The following is an 18,010-nucleotide window of genomic DNA, read 5'->3' as shown; positions in this document are numbered from 1 at the left end:
ATGCTGAGATTAAGAGTCTCATATCACAAGCTTTGCAAGTCCACTCCATTTTAAAAATGGTCTGCTATCTGGTGTGGGTGCTGCGCTTTGGAGTCTTGGCCGCTGTGCTGGATGTAAAAGCTAAAACATCCAGTAAGGAATATTACCTCGGTCAAAAGCCATTTTGACATCTTCAATTAGGTCACTGAATCCAGATACTCTGTAGAGTCCTTCAGAATTGAGACCTGTAAAAAAAACACCACTCAATTAAACTTAGATATTTATCTTTTCTACAGTCACATTTCTTTACTGCTAGCAATGCATAAATCTGAGCTGAGCTTTAAAAGCCACATCTTCCTTTCTGAGCATAAATTTCACTGCCAGCTCTCAATCCTAAATATGTAACACTGTTGTGATCAGCACCCAATAATTTTACACAAACATATTTATGATAATGGTCCCTGGAATGAGGAAGATGTCATCGAATCACAAAGGAATTTGAAAACAAACCACTCACATTAGAATATCCAAGCTTATTTACATATATTTAAATATCATAAGAGCAACATTCAAGCAAAGAATCATTAGCAGGGGTAGACGTTGAGGTGGAAATGTGTAATTATCAGAGTGTCTAGCTATAAATATATAATTTACCTGTTGTTTTCCAGAGAAATATATTGGGAAGAGCGTATTTGTGCAAGTAGAAGAGATCGCTCAACAGCAGGCATAAATATTAAAGCACTGGAAAGAATATTTTTTGTAACTTGTACCATTAAAGAAACAATAACGGGGATTCAGCAGAGACATTACATTAAAAAAAAAAAAAACAAACCAAAGTTAAGCATGAATTGTTCAGGGAAATGGGTACTTATTCGTAAAATGTGTCATGCAAAACAGTTTCAAACTTAAAATTCAGCTAAACCAGATCAATCTAAAGCAGAGTTTTCCAAACATTACGTGTCGGTGACACATGCATCATTCTGCAACACAGCAATTCAGTTTTACTAGCAAACCGGAGGTTAAACTAACCTTTTACCAGCCCCCGGGATTAGTGTTGGCACGACACACCTACACACTGCAGCCGACATGCTCACACAGTTTGGAAAGCTCTGATCTAAAGGAATTATAAGTAAGGCAACAATATCATTTAAAGATGCCTTACCTCTTGATTCAATCTCTCTAATGCACATGTCTACGACCATTGGTCTCTTTGTGAAGTGCGCTTTTACTAGTGTAGTGAGATCACAGCTGTACACTTTTTTGACATGTTTCAGGTCCGGCTTGCAGTCATTTGGGACCATCTTGGAGCATTGCTTATGAACGTTTAAGCCACAATCTGGTGGGGAAAGCATACAAGCAACAACAACAACAAAAAACGGTTAGCCCAACATTTAGTGCTATGAAACTGTAGCTATGAAATCCTAGAGAGTCTGCTATTTTAAGGATCTCTTAAGTGACTGCATGCAGTACAGGACCTGTACACAGTTTGAAGAATATTATCACCTTGGTTCTACATGTTTATAACAGGTTATCAGCATATACTTCAATATGACTTCATTGCAAGTGATGCTGCAATGAAGTGATGCTACAGAATGAACCTATTCCCCTCTGCAGCCAAAGCACATGTTCTTTCATCAAGCTATGCCCATCTTGCGTGTGTACAAAGTGGCCTCGAGTGTTTTGAGTTTAGCAGCAACCCCTTTATATAAACTAATCATCCAAAATTCACTGGCAGTCCCCTTCACAGTCCTTTCTATCTTACTTTCAGATTATCCAAATGTTTTCTAGCTTCTCAGACCACCAAGGCAGAGATTACACTATATGTAATTTCATAAACCGCTAGAAAGCCTAGAAACATGATGAAATAGATTCTCAGATACTGCAAGTTGAAATGTCTCAGATAAGACGTTCTTCCCTTGCACTTTTCCAGGGCATCAATGGAAAGACAATATTTAAGAACAGAAAATATCGATTCTCGCACTCTCCAGTGAAAGCTGTAATAATGTCCTTTCATTAATGCATGAGCAAACACAAGACCTGTAAGCACTGTATATTAAGATTGCCCCACGAGGACCCATTTCAAATATTTGCTGAGAGTACAATAAGCAAAGCTGTCATTTTCTCTTCCACTGCTGATTTGATTTTAGTCAGCCCTAACCTTCTTCTTGCTTCTAATTCACTATATAGTTGCTGAATGAGCTTTATAGAAACATCCTCATATGTTAATGCACGGCCATCGTATTTTATCAAAGCTACACTGGGGAAGGGTAGGCATTCTGTCACTTTTGAGAACAAAGAGAAACGGAAATGATAATAATGTATATGCCCCTCAAAAAGACAACCACAGAGTTCCTTCAGTTTTATGATCGCCATGAAATCAAAGCAGGATTTGGGGGCAAGTGAATGAAATAAGCTTCAGCTAAGTCCCACCTGGGGCTAATTTTGGATCTGTGGAAAGAAAAAAACAATGTACTTGCACTTGCTCATATTAGCTTCCATTTAGTTGGTTAAAAATGCTGGGGAATCCTCATTTGCTGGTATTGGCAGCCTAGTGGCACACCAAGTATTCTACAGATATTAACTGACCCACAAATAATAAGAGACAATTGAGGCGATAACCATCCTAAGGAAGACTTTTTGAAGAAAAGAATCTATATTATTTTTTTCAAAGATGACGGCAAACCACCAAGGATAGAACTTGCAAGGTCTGTTCAGGGTAGTCAACCCACCCTGCTCTTGCAGAAAAGTACCGCCTTTTATTTCCCAAATGGCCCATCAGTTGTACAAGCATGCTAGGTATGGGTCACTTGCAGCTGCAAACAGTGGACGCTCGCTCGCCGCAGGACATCTGGAGGAGGAGCCTGGTATGTTGGAGAAACTAGCCAGCATTCCACTCGCAACCCCCTATTATCTGTTACTAATTTCATTTATAGCCAACCTTTCCTTCAAAGGGCTCAAGGATGCCATGCATAGTCCCCTTTCCCCCATGTTATCTACTCAACAACCCTGCAATTTGTTGGCCTGAGAGCTGGTGCCTAAAAGTATGTGCAATGTCTCTTTTTTCAAGTTTCATTTTCTACAGATCAGTTTCATTTGTTGAGACATTAGTGTTACCTTAGGAAGAAAAAGGAGAAAGAGGTGGAGGGGGCATGGTGAATGGGGGTGGGGTCGGGAGGTGATATTTCTATTTTGCTTAACGTATGTGTGGGGTTTTGTGTCAGCGTCGCTTGTGCGGGTTCTCTTTACTATTCGCTTGTGTTCCTTTGGTGGTGAGAGAGGTTGGGGTTGGCCTAGGGTGTGGTTGTTTGCTTGTGACTGGCTGTGGTGGTCTTTCTTTTCATGTGTGAGTGGGGTGGGTGAGTGCTTTCGAATCAGGTCAGCCATATTGATTTGTATGCTGTTGGCGGATTCTTGTCATTGTCTTATTGGGCTGTGTATGTTATAAAGGGGGGGGGGCATAAAGGCGTCTTCTTCTATTTGTCCCTGTGTCAGTTTCAGTTTGTTGGTTAGTTTTTCTAATAAGGCTGTTTCCCATACTATTTGGTACCATTGGTCCATGCTTACTCCTGACAGGTGTCTCCAGTGTCTGGCTATGTTGAACACGTCTCTTCCCAGTCCTAGTCACATCACACTGGCTCTCAACCACTCTCTTTTGTTGCTGTGTCGGGCAACTCTTGTGCTCCAAGGTTTCCTGGGCCACAGCAGCAGTCTGGCAGCAGTGACTCCTGCAACCCACCAACCTTGCACCACAATACTTTTGGGCTTGCTGTGTTCATGTCATGAAGGGGGCCACACTGTTGGAATAAATTGTCCTAACTGCCTAGGGATGGGGTTCAAGGGGACAATGCAACAAAAGCTGAACACTTTGAAAGTAGCCTGTGGCTCATTGAATCAGTTACTAGTGCTGCAACCCAGCTGATTATTAGACTCCTGGAACCCCAATGCACTTTTGCTCTGTGTCCCAAAAGCACCAAGTCCTGCACACAGCAATTGCCACCAAACACTATTATAACATTTAAGAGTTGTGACAACTGTCCTTTGACCTTGCTTATCTGCCAGTGCGGTAGCTCACAGTGCGGTAGCTCATTGCAATTAATTCTTTTCGGTCAATTAGCTGACTAGCTTTTATGGACATTACAAAACCGGAGGTATATTACATTAGCCTATGCTATTCTGTGGGACGCAGGTGGCGCTGTGGGTTAAACCACAGAGCCTAGGACTTGCTGATCAGAAGGTTGGTGGTTCGAATCCCCGCATCGGGGTGAGCTCCTGTTGCTTGGTCCCAGCTCCTGCCAACCTAGCAGTTCGAAAGCACGTCAGAGTGCAAGTAGATAAATAGGTACCGCTCCGGCGGGAAGGTAAACGGCGTTTCCGTGCGCTGCTCTAGAAGTGGCTTAGTCATGCTGGCCACATGACCCGGAAGCTGTACGCTGGCTCCCTCGGCCAATAAAGCGAGATGAGCACCGCAACCCCAGAGTCGGCCACGATTGGACCTAATGGTTTATGCTATGATGTGGCTATTTATTGAAGCAAATAGTTTATGCTATGATGTGGCTATTTATTGAAGCAAATAGTTTCTTTTAACTGAACAACACTCTCACAAAACAGCCTACAACAAGCCATATCTAAATGAATGATCCCAATCAATCAAGCCATCAATCATGGCACAGTAATAGACCTGCACTCTTGGAAGGCACCATTACTCAAAGGAATCTCGCGTCCCTCTGATACAGAACATCTCTTCCCTTCGTTCATTGCTCCTCTGGAATTAGAGGAGACCATTCACGCCCTTCAGGGGTAACGTGAGCTACCCAGTTTCTAAGGCTTTCATCTCCTCTTTAGGCTAAACCTTCTTCTGAGTCGGTTACACATATTGTCTTTGAAGCTGCCTTTTGGCCAAGCTCCTTCTTAGCCCTGGTAATGCTGTTTCACTTGATCTATCCATCACAAGTTAGTGTCAATGCAACAGCAACTGAGATGCAAGCATTTATTTATCCCAGTTGCATCCCACCCATCCTCCAAGATGCTCAGGGCATTGCGCTTGGGTCCATCTCCTTTTGACTGCACAACAATTCCTTGAAGCAGAGACATTGTTCAACACTTTAAAAGACTTGGGGATATGCCCATGACACATTTTTTGCATATACTAATTTATATGAATAGATGCAAGGCTTGGTTGACTTTCAGAGTGGAAAAAAACACTCTGGGCTATAGCGTGCCAGCAAGATTTTCTGAGCCCAGTATGGATTGGCCACTCTGCTCCACCTGCAATCTATTGGCAAGAAGTGCTAATTTAGGGACATATTAAAATGAGAACAATTGTCTCTGGACAAATTAAGGGGGAAGGTGGCTGAGGTCTCAGAAACTCCAGTGGGTGCAGAATGCCGCGGCGAGACTCCTTATGGGGTCCTCACTGCAGCATCACATTTATCCACTGCTATATCAGATGCACTGGCTCCTGGTGGAGTACAGGATCAGGTTTAAGGTGCTGTTTTTAACATTTAAAGCCCTATACAGCCTAGGACTCTTGCACCTATGGGACTGCACCTCCTGGTATGCCCCACAGAGGACCTTATGGTCTGCAAATAATTACATTTTGGAGGTCCCAAGCCTCAAAGAGATTAGACTGGCCTTGACCAGGGTCAAGGCCTTTTCAGCCGTGGCCCCGGCCTGGTGGAACACTCTGTCACAAGAGACCAGGGCCCTTCGGGATTTGACATCTTTCCGCAGGGCCTGCAAGACAGAGCTGTTCCGCCAGGCCTTTGGTCTGGGTTCAGTCTGACTCCCTCTCCCCTTTCATAAGAACTCGCATGAAAGTGGCCTCCCAATTTTCCTCACATATAAGTTCAGCACAAACAGTTGGGCCTGATGAGCATTTAAGGTCCCCAGCCCTAATCTGCTGGTTGCCATCTGATTGGATTTTAGTCTGATCCTGATCTGATTTTAGGATGTATTTTAATTGATTGTCTGATTTTATGTTAATGCGTTATACATTTGATATTAGCCGCTCTGAGCCCAGTTTTGGCTGGGGAGGGCGGGGTATAAATAATAATAATAATAATTATTATTATTCACGAGCACTCCACTTTGTATCATGTCTAGTCACCCTGAAACAAACTATAAAAAGAAACCAGTTTACAGAAGGGGCGGGACAAAAGATCTGGGACTTAACACCTAAGACTTGGGGCTCAGCCTTCCCTCTAAACACACACCTGCTGTGAACTGATTTCCCTATGCCAGGGGTAGGCAACCTAAGGCCCAGGGACCAGATGCGGCCCAATCACCTTTTCAATCCGGCCCGTGGACAGTCCAGGAATCAGCGTGTTTTTACACGAGTAGAATGTGTGCTTTTATTTAAAATGCATCTCTGGGTTATTTGTGGGGCATAGGAATTCATTCATTTCCCCCCCTTCAAAATATAGTCCGGTCCACCACATGGTCCGAGGTACGGTGGACTGGTCCACGGCTGAAAAAGGCTGCTGACCCCTGCCCTATGCCACTTGGCTTGATGGCCCAAGGCGAGGATGCATTAAGTTTGAATAGTACAAGCCCCCAAAGCAAACGCAAAGCTCAAGAAAATTTAAAGGCGATAAGGAAGGAAGTTTGTTCTGTGTTTTGTTCAGGGTAAAACAGGAAGCCACTTTTAATTTTCCTCCTCCCACTCAAGGACTTGGTGTGTGTGTGTGTGTGTGTGTGTGTGTGTGTGTGAGAAATCTGGCCCTAAAACATTATTTTAATGTGGATGGCGATGCACAGTGTGTGAAAGAACATTATATAAACGGTAGCCATGCGGGAGGCAAGCCACCCACCTACATGCCAGCTTAGCGAGAAGGGGCAAGCTAGTTGCCATGGTATGTCACGCACTGCTGAAAAGATACTGATTATAAAATTTACTCTGAAGAAAATGGATTGACAAGCTCTCATGCTATAAATTAATCTACGTGCTTACTGGAAAAATCTCCACATAGCATTCCAACCCCCCCCTGCCCCCCGCCCCATTATTTCTCTACTTCTGCTGACATGCAACATTGCAAAAGTAATCAGAGTGTGCTCTGTTCATTGGACTTTGCTCAAAAATACAAACAGCTGGACTCAAGAATACACAGTTTTCGTCTTCTTGCTTTATAGCTGACATTGCTTTTACATGACTAATAAGTGCCCATTCCAATTTTAGTGCTCTAAGGATTGGATCCTGACCACAGAATGCTAACTAGGACCTTGAAGGAGCAACTGTAGGCCTATGCTCTTTCGATGTGGCCCTCCAGCAAGCAACTGTTTCTGAATCTTGATTACATTCTTCGCCCGCCTTGATCTCAGACTAGGTAGCTTCACAGCAACTTCATGTGCAAAAAAAACCATCTGCCTGCCCCTGACAGTTTTCTTCTCCTTTGTACTCTCTGTAATTTAATATTGGTCTATAAACATTTTTTTTTTTTAATGTTGGGCACAACCCAGCCAAAGATGAATACTCTAGGCAAGTCCTACTGATTTCAGTGATAAGAGAAGCGGCATTTAACTCTTTGGTTGAAATCAGAGAGATTTAAAAGTCTTGAATGTGCCCACCATAATAATTTAACATGATTTACTTTAGAATAACAACCTCAACTAAGAATCCGCCACATGTTTTGATATCTACGGCTAGAATCTTATTTTAAATAAGAAACGTAGACTATTTTATTTGCAAGAATTAAAAGAAAACTTTCTGGGCTTCATCTGGTTTAAGACAGCAGTATATCTAAAGAACAGTGAGTTTATTTCCACTGCAGGATTCCCCCTGAAGCACTGCATGCCTGTCTATACAGTCTTAGCATTATTATGTCCAAGGGAGAAGACACCATTTGGAAGTGGACAGAATGTTTATATACTTTTATTCACAAAAGTCCATGTATTTGGATTTGTGTTTTAATGTTTTCACATTCCTCCACCAACATGGCTCTCCGAAAACATATATTCATGACATAGAAACAATTCGGCATTTGTGTAACAATGTACACATGTTGTGTATGCTCATGTGTGGTGATTGCAATGTTTGTTTGTCTTTTAATGCTATTTTAATTATTGTGAGCTGCTTTGAGCTCAACATTTGCTGTTGGAAAAGTGGAATACAAATATTAAATCAAATCAAATGTATACTGGACACCCATAAGCTGACCCATTCATTCATATGGCACTAATTTGTGATAGACAGACAACCACCCTAAGAAGTAAATTCAACCGCGTATTGAAAGTTTGGGATTTTCCTTGCAACTGTGTGATGTTCACCTATATACATATTTTATTGAATCTGATTTCTTGGACTACGTTTTTGTAGCTTAAAACTTGTTTGCTTTTGCAGAATCTTCACAGCCATTTCTCTCTTGGATGCTATCAACACATAATGATATCCAACTGGAGAAACTCTGACTTTCAGAATTTATAATTTATAGTTTTGTTGCAACTACTGCTGTTTTATGATGATTTTAGCATTGTTTCAGCCTCCATTTTATTGCTTTTTTATGTTAAAAGGCAGAGTGCCAAATTACCAATATACTTTCTGATTAATATAAGAGGCTGATCCAGTTACTTCTCGTGCCAATGGGAGTCATAACATTATTTACAACTGAAGTCAGTAAAGATTGAGGGAGCGCATTTCATTGTGAAATGCAAAACCTACTAAACATTCACAGTGTCAGAAAGAAACAAAAGACCCAAGCAGTTGTTACCTGCGCATTTCACTCCCTGAGCAATGAGGCCCCACATAAAGTTGGCACAATATTCACACCAATGTGGACCTCTGAAAGTGTGAACCTGAAAAACAAAAGCAGAAGTCAACAGATGAGCGCAGTGATTCGCAAGTACGTTTCCCCCCCCAAAAAGTACACCAACCACACTCCCTCTCTTTCTGTCTCTCTGATTAGTCTGGCTTCCATGTTGTACCTACTGCCACATAGTACGAGATACCAGAAAAGCAAACTTTTACAGAGACAGATTCAAACTGGCAAAGACTGCTTCAGGCTTTGCAAGAGATGTTCTTTTCAGCCTCAGGGCAGTTCTGAACAAGGTTGCCCCAAAGGTTTTCCCCTCTGTGTGAAGCTGTAGGCTTGAGGTATAAAGAATCTTTGTGGAAGATTGTTAGGGATGCTAGACACACGTTTCAAAAACGAGATACTCTGCCAAGCTGCGATACTTGCTCTATGTAGTATACATATAATACATCCATTTTGTACTTCTGTGGAGCTATGAAGTTTTGGAGAAGCATACATTTTTTATCCTGCCCAACTCTGAAGCTATGGAGGTGGACAAAGCATCCTTGCCCCCTCCTCCAGCTCCAGGCTTGGTGAGAAGCCTGGGACTTGACCAAACAGTGCCAACTAGGCAAACCCTGTGCCCCCTCTTCCTGCTCCACCAAGCAACTCGTCAAAGCTAGAAAACTTCCTTCCTCTCTTCCCTGAAGCAAAGGGTTGAAATATCAAGTTATCCCCATTCCCTCGCTTTTAAAGAAAAAATAATAATAGCCCATCAGATCTGAAAGGGAGCAGGGGACAGAGAGCTTTCCAATCCCTACATGGTGTTGAAAGCCACCAAGATATTCAGATAAATCAACAGAGTCACTCTCCCATTGCTTCCCTCCCGGCAAAGGCTGTCCACACGAAGATGAACAAGGTGTCCTCAGTTTCTAAATGGAAGATGAAACTAGAGTGAGCACCAAGTGTATTGCCAGAAGTCATAGCATATAAATGCATATAGTACAATTGCCAGCCATTTTTCTCCATTTAGCACCACCAGCATTGCATGTGGGATATGAACTGCATGCTTAATCCTTGTCCCATTCATTTTTAATTTTTCTATAGTATCTTTCTGCAATGCCTATTACTCAAGACAGTGTACAGTGGCAAAACAACAACAACATAACAGCAGATAATAGCTAGAAATGCAACCTGAGCATTGGAAATAAAAAGGCTGGATCATGGCCTTTAATGATTCTTAGCTATTTCTCCTGGAACAGATTGATCGATTATTTAAAAATTTAATTTAGCTATTCTGCTAGATACAGCAGAAACTGAAATTCAGCTTTTACAGTTAACAGACTTAAAATCCACACTGGTTAGCAAAACTAATTATTTTCTATGCTAAGAACATTGTGGTGTAGCGCAAAGCCTATCATAACCAAGTCAACATTAGCTCATGTGATTGCAGGAAGATATTTAAGGAGTTGTTTTTAATCATTAGCCTTGAATCTCTTTGTGCATAGGTAAGCTTCTATTTATTTTTACTTGCTGCAGTCCTGAAAAGCTTATAACATCACCATCATTCTGAAGAGAAAAAAAACTACCTCTTTCTTTAACAATTGTACCAAAACATGAAATCTTAAAGTTCCTCCTCTCAATTTCTAGGGAAAGTTAGCCACTAAAGGTGAGAAAAGTAGCCAACTCCTTCTCTATGGTTGTGATTTTTTTCCTCTCCAGCCTCCTCTGACTGTCCTGTGGGAGCCTTCAGAATTCAAAACGGGAAGAACACTCTCCTTTGACAGGCCTGTTTCCACAGGGTGAATGCAATTTATAGCCAAGTCCTTATATGGAGAACTGGAGATGGTTCTACACCTGGGAAATCAGGCCTTCAGATGAGATGTGATTAAATAATTCCATGGTCTAAGCTATGAAGTCTAGCCTCCTACTGGCCACTGGCGGATTTAGCAAGTCAAAGGAACCCATAATTCTAGTCATTTCCATCTTTCGTTGGAAACAGCCTTATACCAGTTTAGACTGCTTGCTCCATCTCATCCAGATCTGTCTACTCTGATCGGCATCAGCACTTCCATGTCACAGACAGAGGGTCTTTCCCCTCACCTGTTTACCTAATAAATTTTAACTAGGGGATGCTGGGGATTGAACCTGCTTGCAAAGTCAGCTTCTACCAGTAAGCTATGGCTCTTCTGCTCCAGGGTAATATAAAACATGCTGCTTTCTACTTTAATATTGTGTTTTGTTCTTTGAATTTTCTATCAGTCGCCCAGAGAACATGTTACTGGGCTGATATATACAGTGGTACCTCTGGTTACGTACTTAATTCGTTCCGGAGGTCCGTTCTTAACCTGAAACTGTTCTTAACCTGAAGCACCACTTTAGCTAATGGGGCCTCCCGCTGCCGCCGTGCGATTTCTGTTCTCATCCTGAAGCAAAGTTCTTAACCCAAGGTACTATTTCTGGGTTAGTAGAGTCTGTAACCTGAAGCGTATGCAACCCGAGGTACCACTGCATAGGAAAATAAATAAAAAGAAACTACCGTTTGCAACTATTATCCAACTACTTAAATTTATTTATTTAGAAGACTGCTTTATAGCTCCAAGGCAGCGCACATCTGCACCATAAATTAATGCACATTAAAAGCACATTGTTTCTCCCGAGGAATCCTGGGAACCGTAGTTTGCTAGGGCTGCTGGGTATTGCGGGGTTCACAGAATTCTTTGCGGGAAGTCATGTGCCTTAAATGTGCTTACCAAAGATTCACACAATGAAAATTACATTCAGATCTGGTACCAGGAACAGAACATTGGGTTGCATCCAACTAGGCAATGAAAGAGAAGACATTGAAACCAGAGGGACTTCTCCATGTATAACTCAATTTGGTCCAAATTGTGTTCCGACAGGTGTCAGGATTATTCAGGTGGCATTTCCCACCTGCATTCTTAGTCTTCTCTTCTGTTGCTCTTTGGTCGCCACCTCTTAGGAAATTGCCCACGTCTTGGGCAGAGGTTCTCTGAGCAATAGCCTCTGAGGAAAGGAGGTGGGGATGAGGAGCTGGAACCCGCTCATGGCGAAGCAAGTCTTCCCCTGCTGGCAGTTGCCAGGCAACACCACCCACTGATCTCCTCTGATAAAACCAAAGACGGAAGAAGGCAGAGGCAGGATGCTAGAATGGCGATTAGACTCCACAATTCTAGTCATCTAGAGGACCAAGTTAAGAGGAGATTAACACATGCAAATAAATAAAAATTTCAAGCTAGCGGAGCTTTAGGTGGCCAATCAAAAGCTGCAATCCTGCAAATAGGAGTCCATAAGTGCAAAAAGGATGGTCATAACAACATTCTGGGGTGGTTCCCCCCCCCCCCCCAGTTTATAAAGCCACCAAAAAACCTGGGTCGTTTTCAACAGCATATTCTACTCAGTATGTGGCAGAGTAGCACTTGAATTCCTGTGGTACTGACTGACATTACAGGATTACTTTTCTTCTCCTTAAAAAAACAACACGTGGCAGACAAAAAATTCCACCCAAGATTTTCCAGGAAGATTCACTTCTCAAAACACAGAGGAAACAGCTTGTTTCTTTTGTTTAATGTATATAATGTAAAATGTATATAATATATAATGATCAAAACCAGCTGCATATTGGCTAAGCTGCTGCCCTTTTGAAGTACAGAATGTAGTTTCGAAGCCCCTGTTCCACAAATCACTTATGGAGGAGTCCCAGTGAATACAGACTTCTGATACTTTTCAATGTCCCAGTCATAAAGCCTGAGATAAGTAAAGGTAAAGCGACCCCCGACCATTAAGTCCAGTCGTGGCCGACTCTGGGGTTGTGGCGCTCATCTCGTTTTATTGGCCAAGGAAGCCGGCGTACAGCTTCCGGGTCATGTGGCCAGCATGACTAAGCTGCTTCTGGCGAACCAGAGCAGCGCACGGAAATGGCGTTTACCTTCCTGCCGGAGTGGTACCTATTTATCTACTTGCACTTTGACGTGCTTTCGAACTCCTAGGTTGGCAGGAGCAGGGACCGAGCGACGGGAGCTCACCCCGCCGCAGGGATTCGAACCGCCGACCTTCTGATCGGCAAGTCCTAGGCTCTGTGGTTTAACCCACAGCACCACTCGCATCCCAAAGCCTGAGATATAAGGCATCTAATCCTGCTTCCCATATAGCAAAGAGAGGGAAGGGTTCTTATTAACAGGTCTCAGTAGTACCATCCCCTAAAAGACGCCTATATTTCTTTTTGCGACTTAAGTTTTCTATAGGTTTTAGAAATTAATAGTGTGATTGCTAGAGAGGGCAGCCTCATTAACCCAGAGCTGTGCCCCTTTAATGAGGATTTCGCTTTGCTTCTCCTTGTATTACTTGGCTGTGATTGCAGTGAGAGATACCAACAAACCATACTTCTTCATTGGCTAAAACTGAGAGAATATAAGATGCTAGATTTTACAAGATATGACTTGTAATGCCGCATTTGGTGGGGAACCATTTAACGAACAGAAAGATCAGAAGGGAGATAAGGGAAATAAACGAATTAAGCCAATACCACATGCTTAATTAAAAAAGAGGAAGAAATAATGGAGTTCAAATGCCTCCCTGAACACATGGCCCTCTGCCATGGAAAGCCCTTTAACCTGAAGCCAAAGTTTATGGTTATTCAATATTGAGGAGCGATGTGCAAATCTATCCATTTTCCATTTCTCTCAGTTTCTCATTTTTCCAATCTCAAGTTCAGTTCTGCACATTTCCACATCAGCTTGTGATCTTAAAAAAAAAGTCCTCATGAAAATTCATCAGCATTTGAGTACAATTCCTCCCCAGACAACCTATTAATGTGTGGCACGCTCCAGAGCATGGTGATGAAAATGGGGCCAGAGACTTCCCTCTACACCCCCAATTAAGACTGGGTGAAATCCAAACAAAGAAATGAAATAGGCAGAAGAAACTACTAGTTCCTCATCCTCCAGAGTGTCTATGTAGACTTTCTAGCATTGTGCTTGCCTAATAATAATAATACAGTGGTACCTCACTGTACTTAATTCGTTCCGGAGGTCCGTACTTAACCTGAAACTGTTCTTAACCTGAAGCACCACTTTAGCTAATGGGGCCTCCTGCTGCCGCTGCGCTGCCGGAGCACGAATTCTGTTCTCATCCTGAAGCAAAGTTCTTAACCCGAAGCACTATTTCTGGGTTAGCGGAGTCTGTAACCTGAAGCGTATGTAACCTGAGGTACCACTGTAATAATAATCATAATAAATCATTCATGCAGAATTTAACAGAGCTGCCTCTTAACTCTGATTCAGCAGCTGAAATGTCACAAAGACACTGATTTTTTAAAAAACTGATACATGGATGGGACAAGTGAGGCCCACACCATTTACCCAATGAGCCAAACAACAGCACATACTGAATGATAGCACTGAGAGATAAAACTCTAGCATCTACCTTATGAATGCTGTCAAGATGTTGCTTTCCCTTCAGCTATTCAGATAAGATTATCACCTTTGAAGGTTTAGTACCTTGTATATTGCAAAAATCAAGAGCAGCAAACCAGGACATGAGATGACAAATTACTTTCATATGTGCGGCAGCACACATAAAGATGATACCAGCCCTATATCTCCTGTGATTGCAGCACCGCCGGAATCCCTGGTTGCGTGGCATTAGGACTGGGCCAGGTTAGCACTACAAGAGGAGCTTGAAAGGGAAAGCTAAATAAAATTTTGTTCCAGCCATTCTGAAACCAAATGCTGCCATTTTGGGATCTCCTCCCAGGCTGGGCTGCCTCAGGTGGGCTAGTTGTGGCATAAACTGCAACGCGGCACAGAGTAGAAGGTGGGTGGGCTGAGATTTCTGCCAGCCTGTTCAAAGCATATTAACATGCTGGGAAGGCTTCCAGAATATTCTGTTCCCTGCCAAGGGTCAGCTGTTTGGTGGGAAGCTCAAGTTCCTCCCAAACTCCACTCCTAACTTTCTTCTGTGCATTTTTAGCGTAGAAGCAAATAAATGGAAGGTGGTTCTGCTTAATCTCAATTACTGGTACTTGTTTTAAAACATTTACCAATACCTTTGCTCATATAAATATCCCAGAAGTACTGAAAGCATGATATGAACCCATCTACCGTATTTTTCGCTCTATAAGACGCACCAGACCACAAGACGCACCTAGTTTTTGGAGGAGGAAAACAAGAAAAAAAAAATCTGAATCTCAGAAGCCAGAACAGCAAGAGGGATCGCTGCGCAGTGAAAGCAGCAATCCCTCTTGCTGTTCTGGCTTCTGGGATAGCTGCGCAGCCTGCATTCGCTCCATACGACGCACACACATTTCCCTTTACTTTTTAGGAGGGAAAAAGTGAGTCTTATAGAGTAAAAAATACAGTAGTTAAAACATTTCACGAGGAAAATACTGTTTTTGTTTCATGGATGAGAAAAGAGAGGAGGATAAAGATGAAAAGACCAAGGGCACTTGGCAAAATCTTGAAGAAATAGAATTAATGTAGTACAGTGGTACCTCGGGTTAAGTACTTAATTCGTTCCAGAGGTCCATTCTTAACCTGAAACTGTTCTTAACCTGAAGCACCAATTTAGCTAATGGGGCCTCCTGCTGCCGCCGCGCCGCCAGAGCACAATTTCTGTTCTCATCCTGAAGCAAAGTTCTTAACCTGAAGCATTATTTCTGGGTTAGTGGAGTCTGTAACCTGAAGCGTATGTAACCTGAGGTACCACTGTAATATTGGAGATGATGGCTGGTAAAGTATGAATCTCAATAGGGAAATATTTTTTTTTTGAGTGGCCTGGTGAAGATATCCAAACCAGTCGGATACATCCATATGCATGGGACCTCTTTGGCTTGTAGAGAAGGAAAAAAAAGATATTAAAAAGTTGGGCATTCAGGAGATTTAAGCAATCAAGTTTGAAAGCAATGGATGTTCTGCAGTAGCAGTTGCCTTCAGCACGACAAGGTCACTGAGAAGACTTTACACTCTGCCTGCTGTCTTTCAGACAATGCTGAAGTTGCTCAAGTATCGAGCCTGCCCTGAATTTCAGCCAGCAACTTTGTCCAGGACTTCAGAGGACAATGGGGACATTTTGCACTGGGACACTCCAGCATCCTTTGCCGCAGCGTATAAATAGCATTGTTTTATCAGCAAGGGCGGCGGAGACTCGAATGTCGAGTAGCCAAACATTCTTTACAGCCCTCACTCATTTCCCAGCCAGAGGTTCGGCGGTGACTTGTTTCACTTCCCTGTGGGTATTAAATGTGTCAGCAGGAATGTGAACAAGTGGAAATTGTATTGCAGTGAGGCTACTGCTAAACCAGTACAGGAAGTGGAAGACAATGGAACACACACTATTTTTCTTTTAGGGATAAAGGGGTGGTTTTAAAAGTAGTATCTACCAGTGGCGTAGCGTGGGGGGTGCCAGGGGTGCCAGCCGCACCGGGCGCAACACCTGGGGGGGCGCGAGTCCAGAGGGAAGGGACAAGCAATCGAGGCTTGGTTGGGGTGGGGGGTCGTCGTCTCCGCCACTGCTTCTGTTTTCCGCTGCGCTGAGGCGAGCTGGGCGCGGCCAGGCATGCAAGCGCAGCGCCTGGCCAAGCGTTGCAGCCTGGGGAGCCAGCGCCTTAGCGCCTCGCCGTCGGCCGCGCAGCCGTTGCCCAAGCTCGACAACTCGTGGAGGGCGCCTCTCTCTCTCTCTCTCTCTCTCTCTGCCTGGAGGGGAGGGGCTTTCCCTGCTCTTTGTTCCGTTTGAGCAAACACAGCAACGAAACAGAGCAGGGTGGGCAGTAAGACCCTGAGGCAGAATGCAGGAAAGCAGCCGCTTCCTCTTTTCAGGTTTCCCTTCTCCGGTACCTACCCACCCACGTTTATTGCGAGGGAAATCTAGCTGACTGCAGGGAAGGGGTTGGGTGCATGTAATGTGTGACAAAGGCATCAGGTGTACGTCTTGGGTGGAAAGGGTATAAGGGTGGGGAGGTAGAGTGCATTTAAAAAAACCAAAACATTGTGGATTTAAACAAGGAAAATGTAGCATAATCTACTGTTTGTAAGGGCCCTTTGGGATTGGTTTTACCCATCTCAGACAGTTAGCTCATAGTGTAAATAAAGATGGCTGTTGTTTACATTTTTTTAATAAAAGCATCAATAACGATCCTTTTGCACGGTCTGTTGTGCTGTGTTGCAGAACTTTTTGCAGTTGCAGGATTAGGGATGGTGTTCTGTGCTACAGTGGCGTAGCGTGGGGGGTGCAGGCTGGGCCGGCCACACCGGGCGCAACATCTGGGGGGCCGCGCTCCACGGGTTAGGGGGCGCAAAATCCACGGGTTAGGGGGCGCAAATTACTTGCCTTGCCCCGGGTGCTGACAACCCACGCTACGCCACTGGTATCTACTGCACAGCCCAGCCTATATATAGATTCTACTGTAGGGTACGTATCTCTTTTAGCAGTAAAAAAAATGGCAAGCCCATCAAAAACGGGAGCAAGAGCAAAACTTACTGGCTAGATATAGAAATGCACAAGGCGACTGTACAAAGCTGCAAATGAAAGGAACTAGCCTGGCCATGATGCTCTAGCTAATTTGGAGGAAAAGCTGCTGATGATAAGAGGCTGTGACACACCATATCAAGTCCTTGAGGCAAACGCCTAGGCTGCCTCATTAGAGTCCTTCTACACTTCATCACATAGGGGAGCTGCTCAGTTCCTCAGGCCATGCATGTGCCAAGGCGGAAGACTCGCAAGCAGCAATGTGTCAAAGCTCGATTTGCCTAGGAAATATATACACACACAAGTTCCTATTAACTGGGCAGGGAGGGGGGCTAGGGAGCCTATTTTCATAGCCTTAAATGTTTTGAAACACAGAGAAAGCAGTGGGGTACGCGACTTCTGCATTATGCATATAACACTAATGAAATGCTGAAGGTTAGAAGTGGTAGGCACAGAGTTTAAGCCTAAATGCAACCAGGTTGCCTTCTAGCCACTTCCTAAGATGTAGGTTTTATAATAATAATAATAATAATAATAATAATAATAATAATAATAATTTATTATTTGTACCCCGAGTGGTTTCCCCAGCCACTCTGGGCGGCTTCCACAAAGACAAAAAATACACTAATATGTCATACATTAAAAACTTCCCTGAACAGGGCTGCCTTAAGATGTCTTCTGAATGTCAGGTAGTTGTTTATCTCTTTGACATCTGATGGGAGGGCGTTCCACAGGGCGGGCGCCACTACCGAGAAGGCCCTCTGCCTGGTTCCCTGTAACCTCACTTCTCACAGGAAGGGAACTGCCAGAAGGCCCTCGGCGCT

The 18,010-nt window shown here is 43.4% G+C and overlaps 1 protein-coding gene across 4 annotated transcripts in view; it reads right to left on the bottom strand.

Moving 5' to 3' along the window:
• CHN1 (chimerin 1) overlaps positions 1–18,010 on the bottom strand; it is a 102,427-nt gene that overhangs the window by 8,243 nt on the left and 76,174 nt on the right. For all 4 annotated transcript variants that reach the window (XM_080971536.1, XM_080971537.1, XM_080971539.1 and 1 more), the window contains 3 exons: positions 8,682–8,766; positions 1,142–1,315; positions 147–224 (listed from right to left, as the gene is read on the bottom strand). In XM_080971536.1, coding sequence (XP_080827662.1) covers positions 147–224; positions 1,142–1,315; positions 8,682–8,766 — 337 coding nt within the window. The remainder of the gene's footprint in view (positions 1–146; positions 225–1,141; positions 1,316–8,681; positions 8,767–18,010) is intronic.

The sequence above is a fragment of the Podarcis pityusensis genome (genome assembly GCF_964106645.2).
Source record: "Podarcis pityusensis genome assembly, chromosome: 1".
Classification (NCBI taxonomy): Eukaryota; Metazoa; Chordata; class Lepidosauria; order Squamata; family Lacertidae; genus Podarcis; species Podarcis pityusensis.
This window is presented reverse-complemented; position numbering and strand designations above follow the sequence as displayed.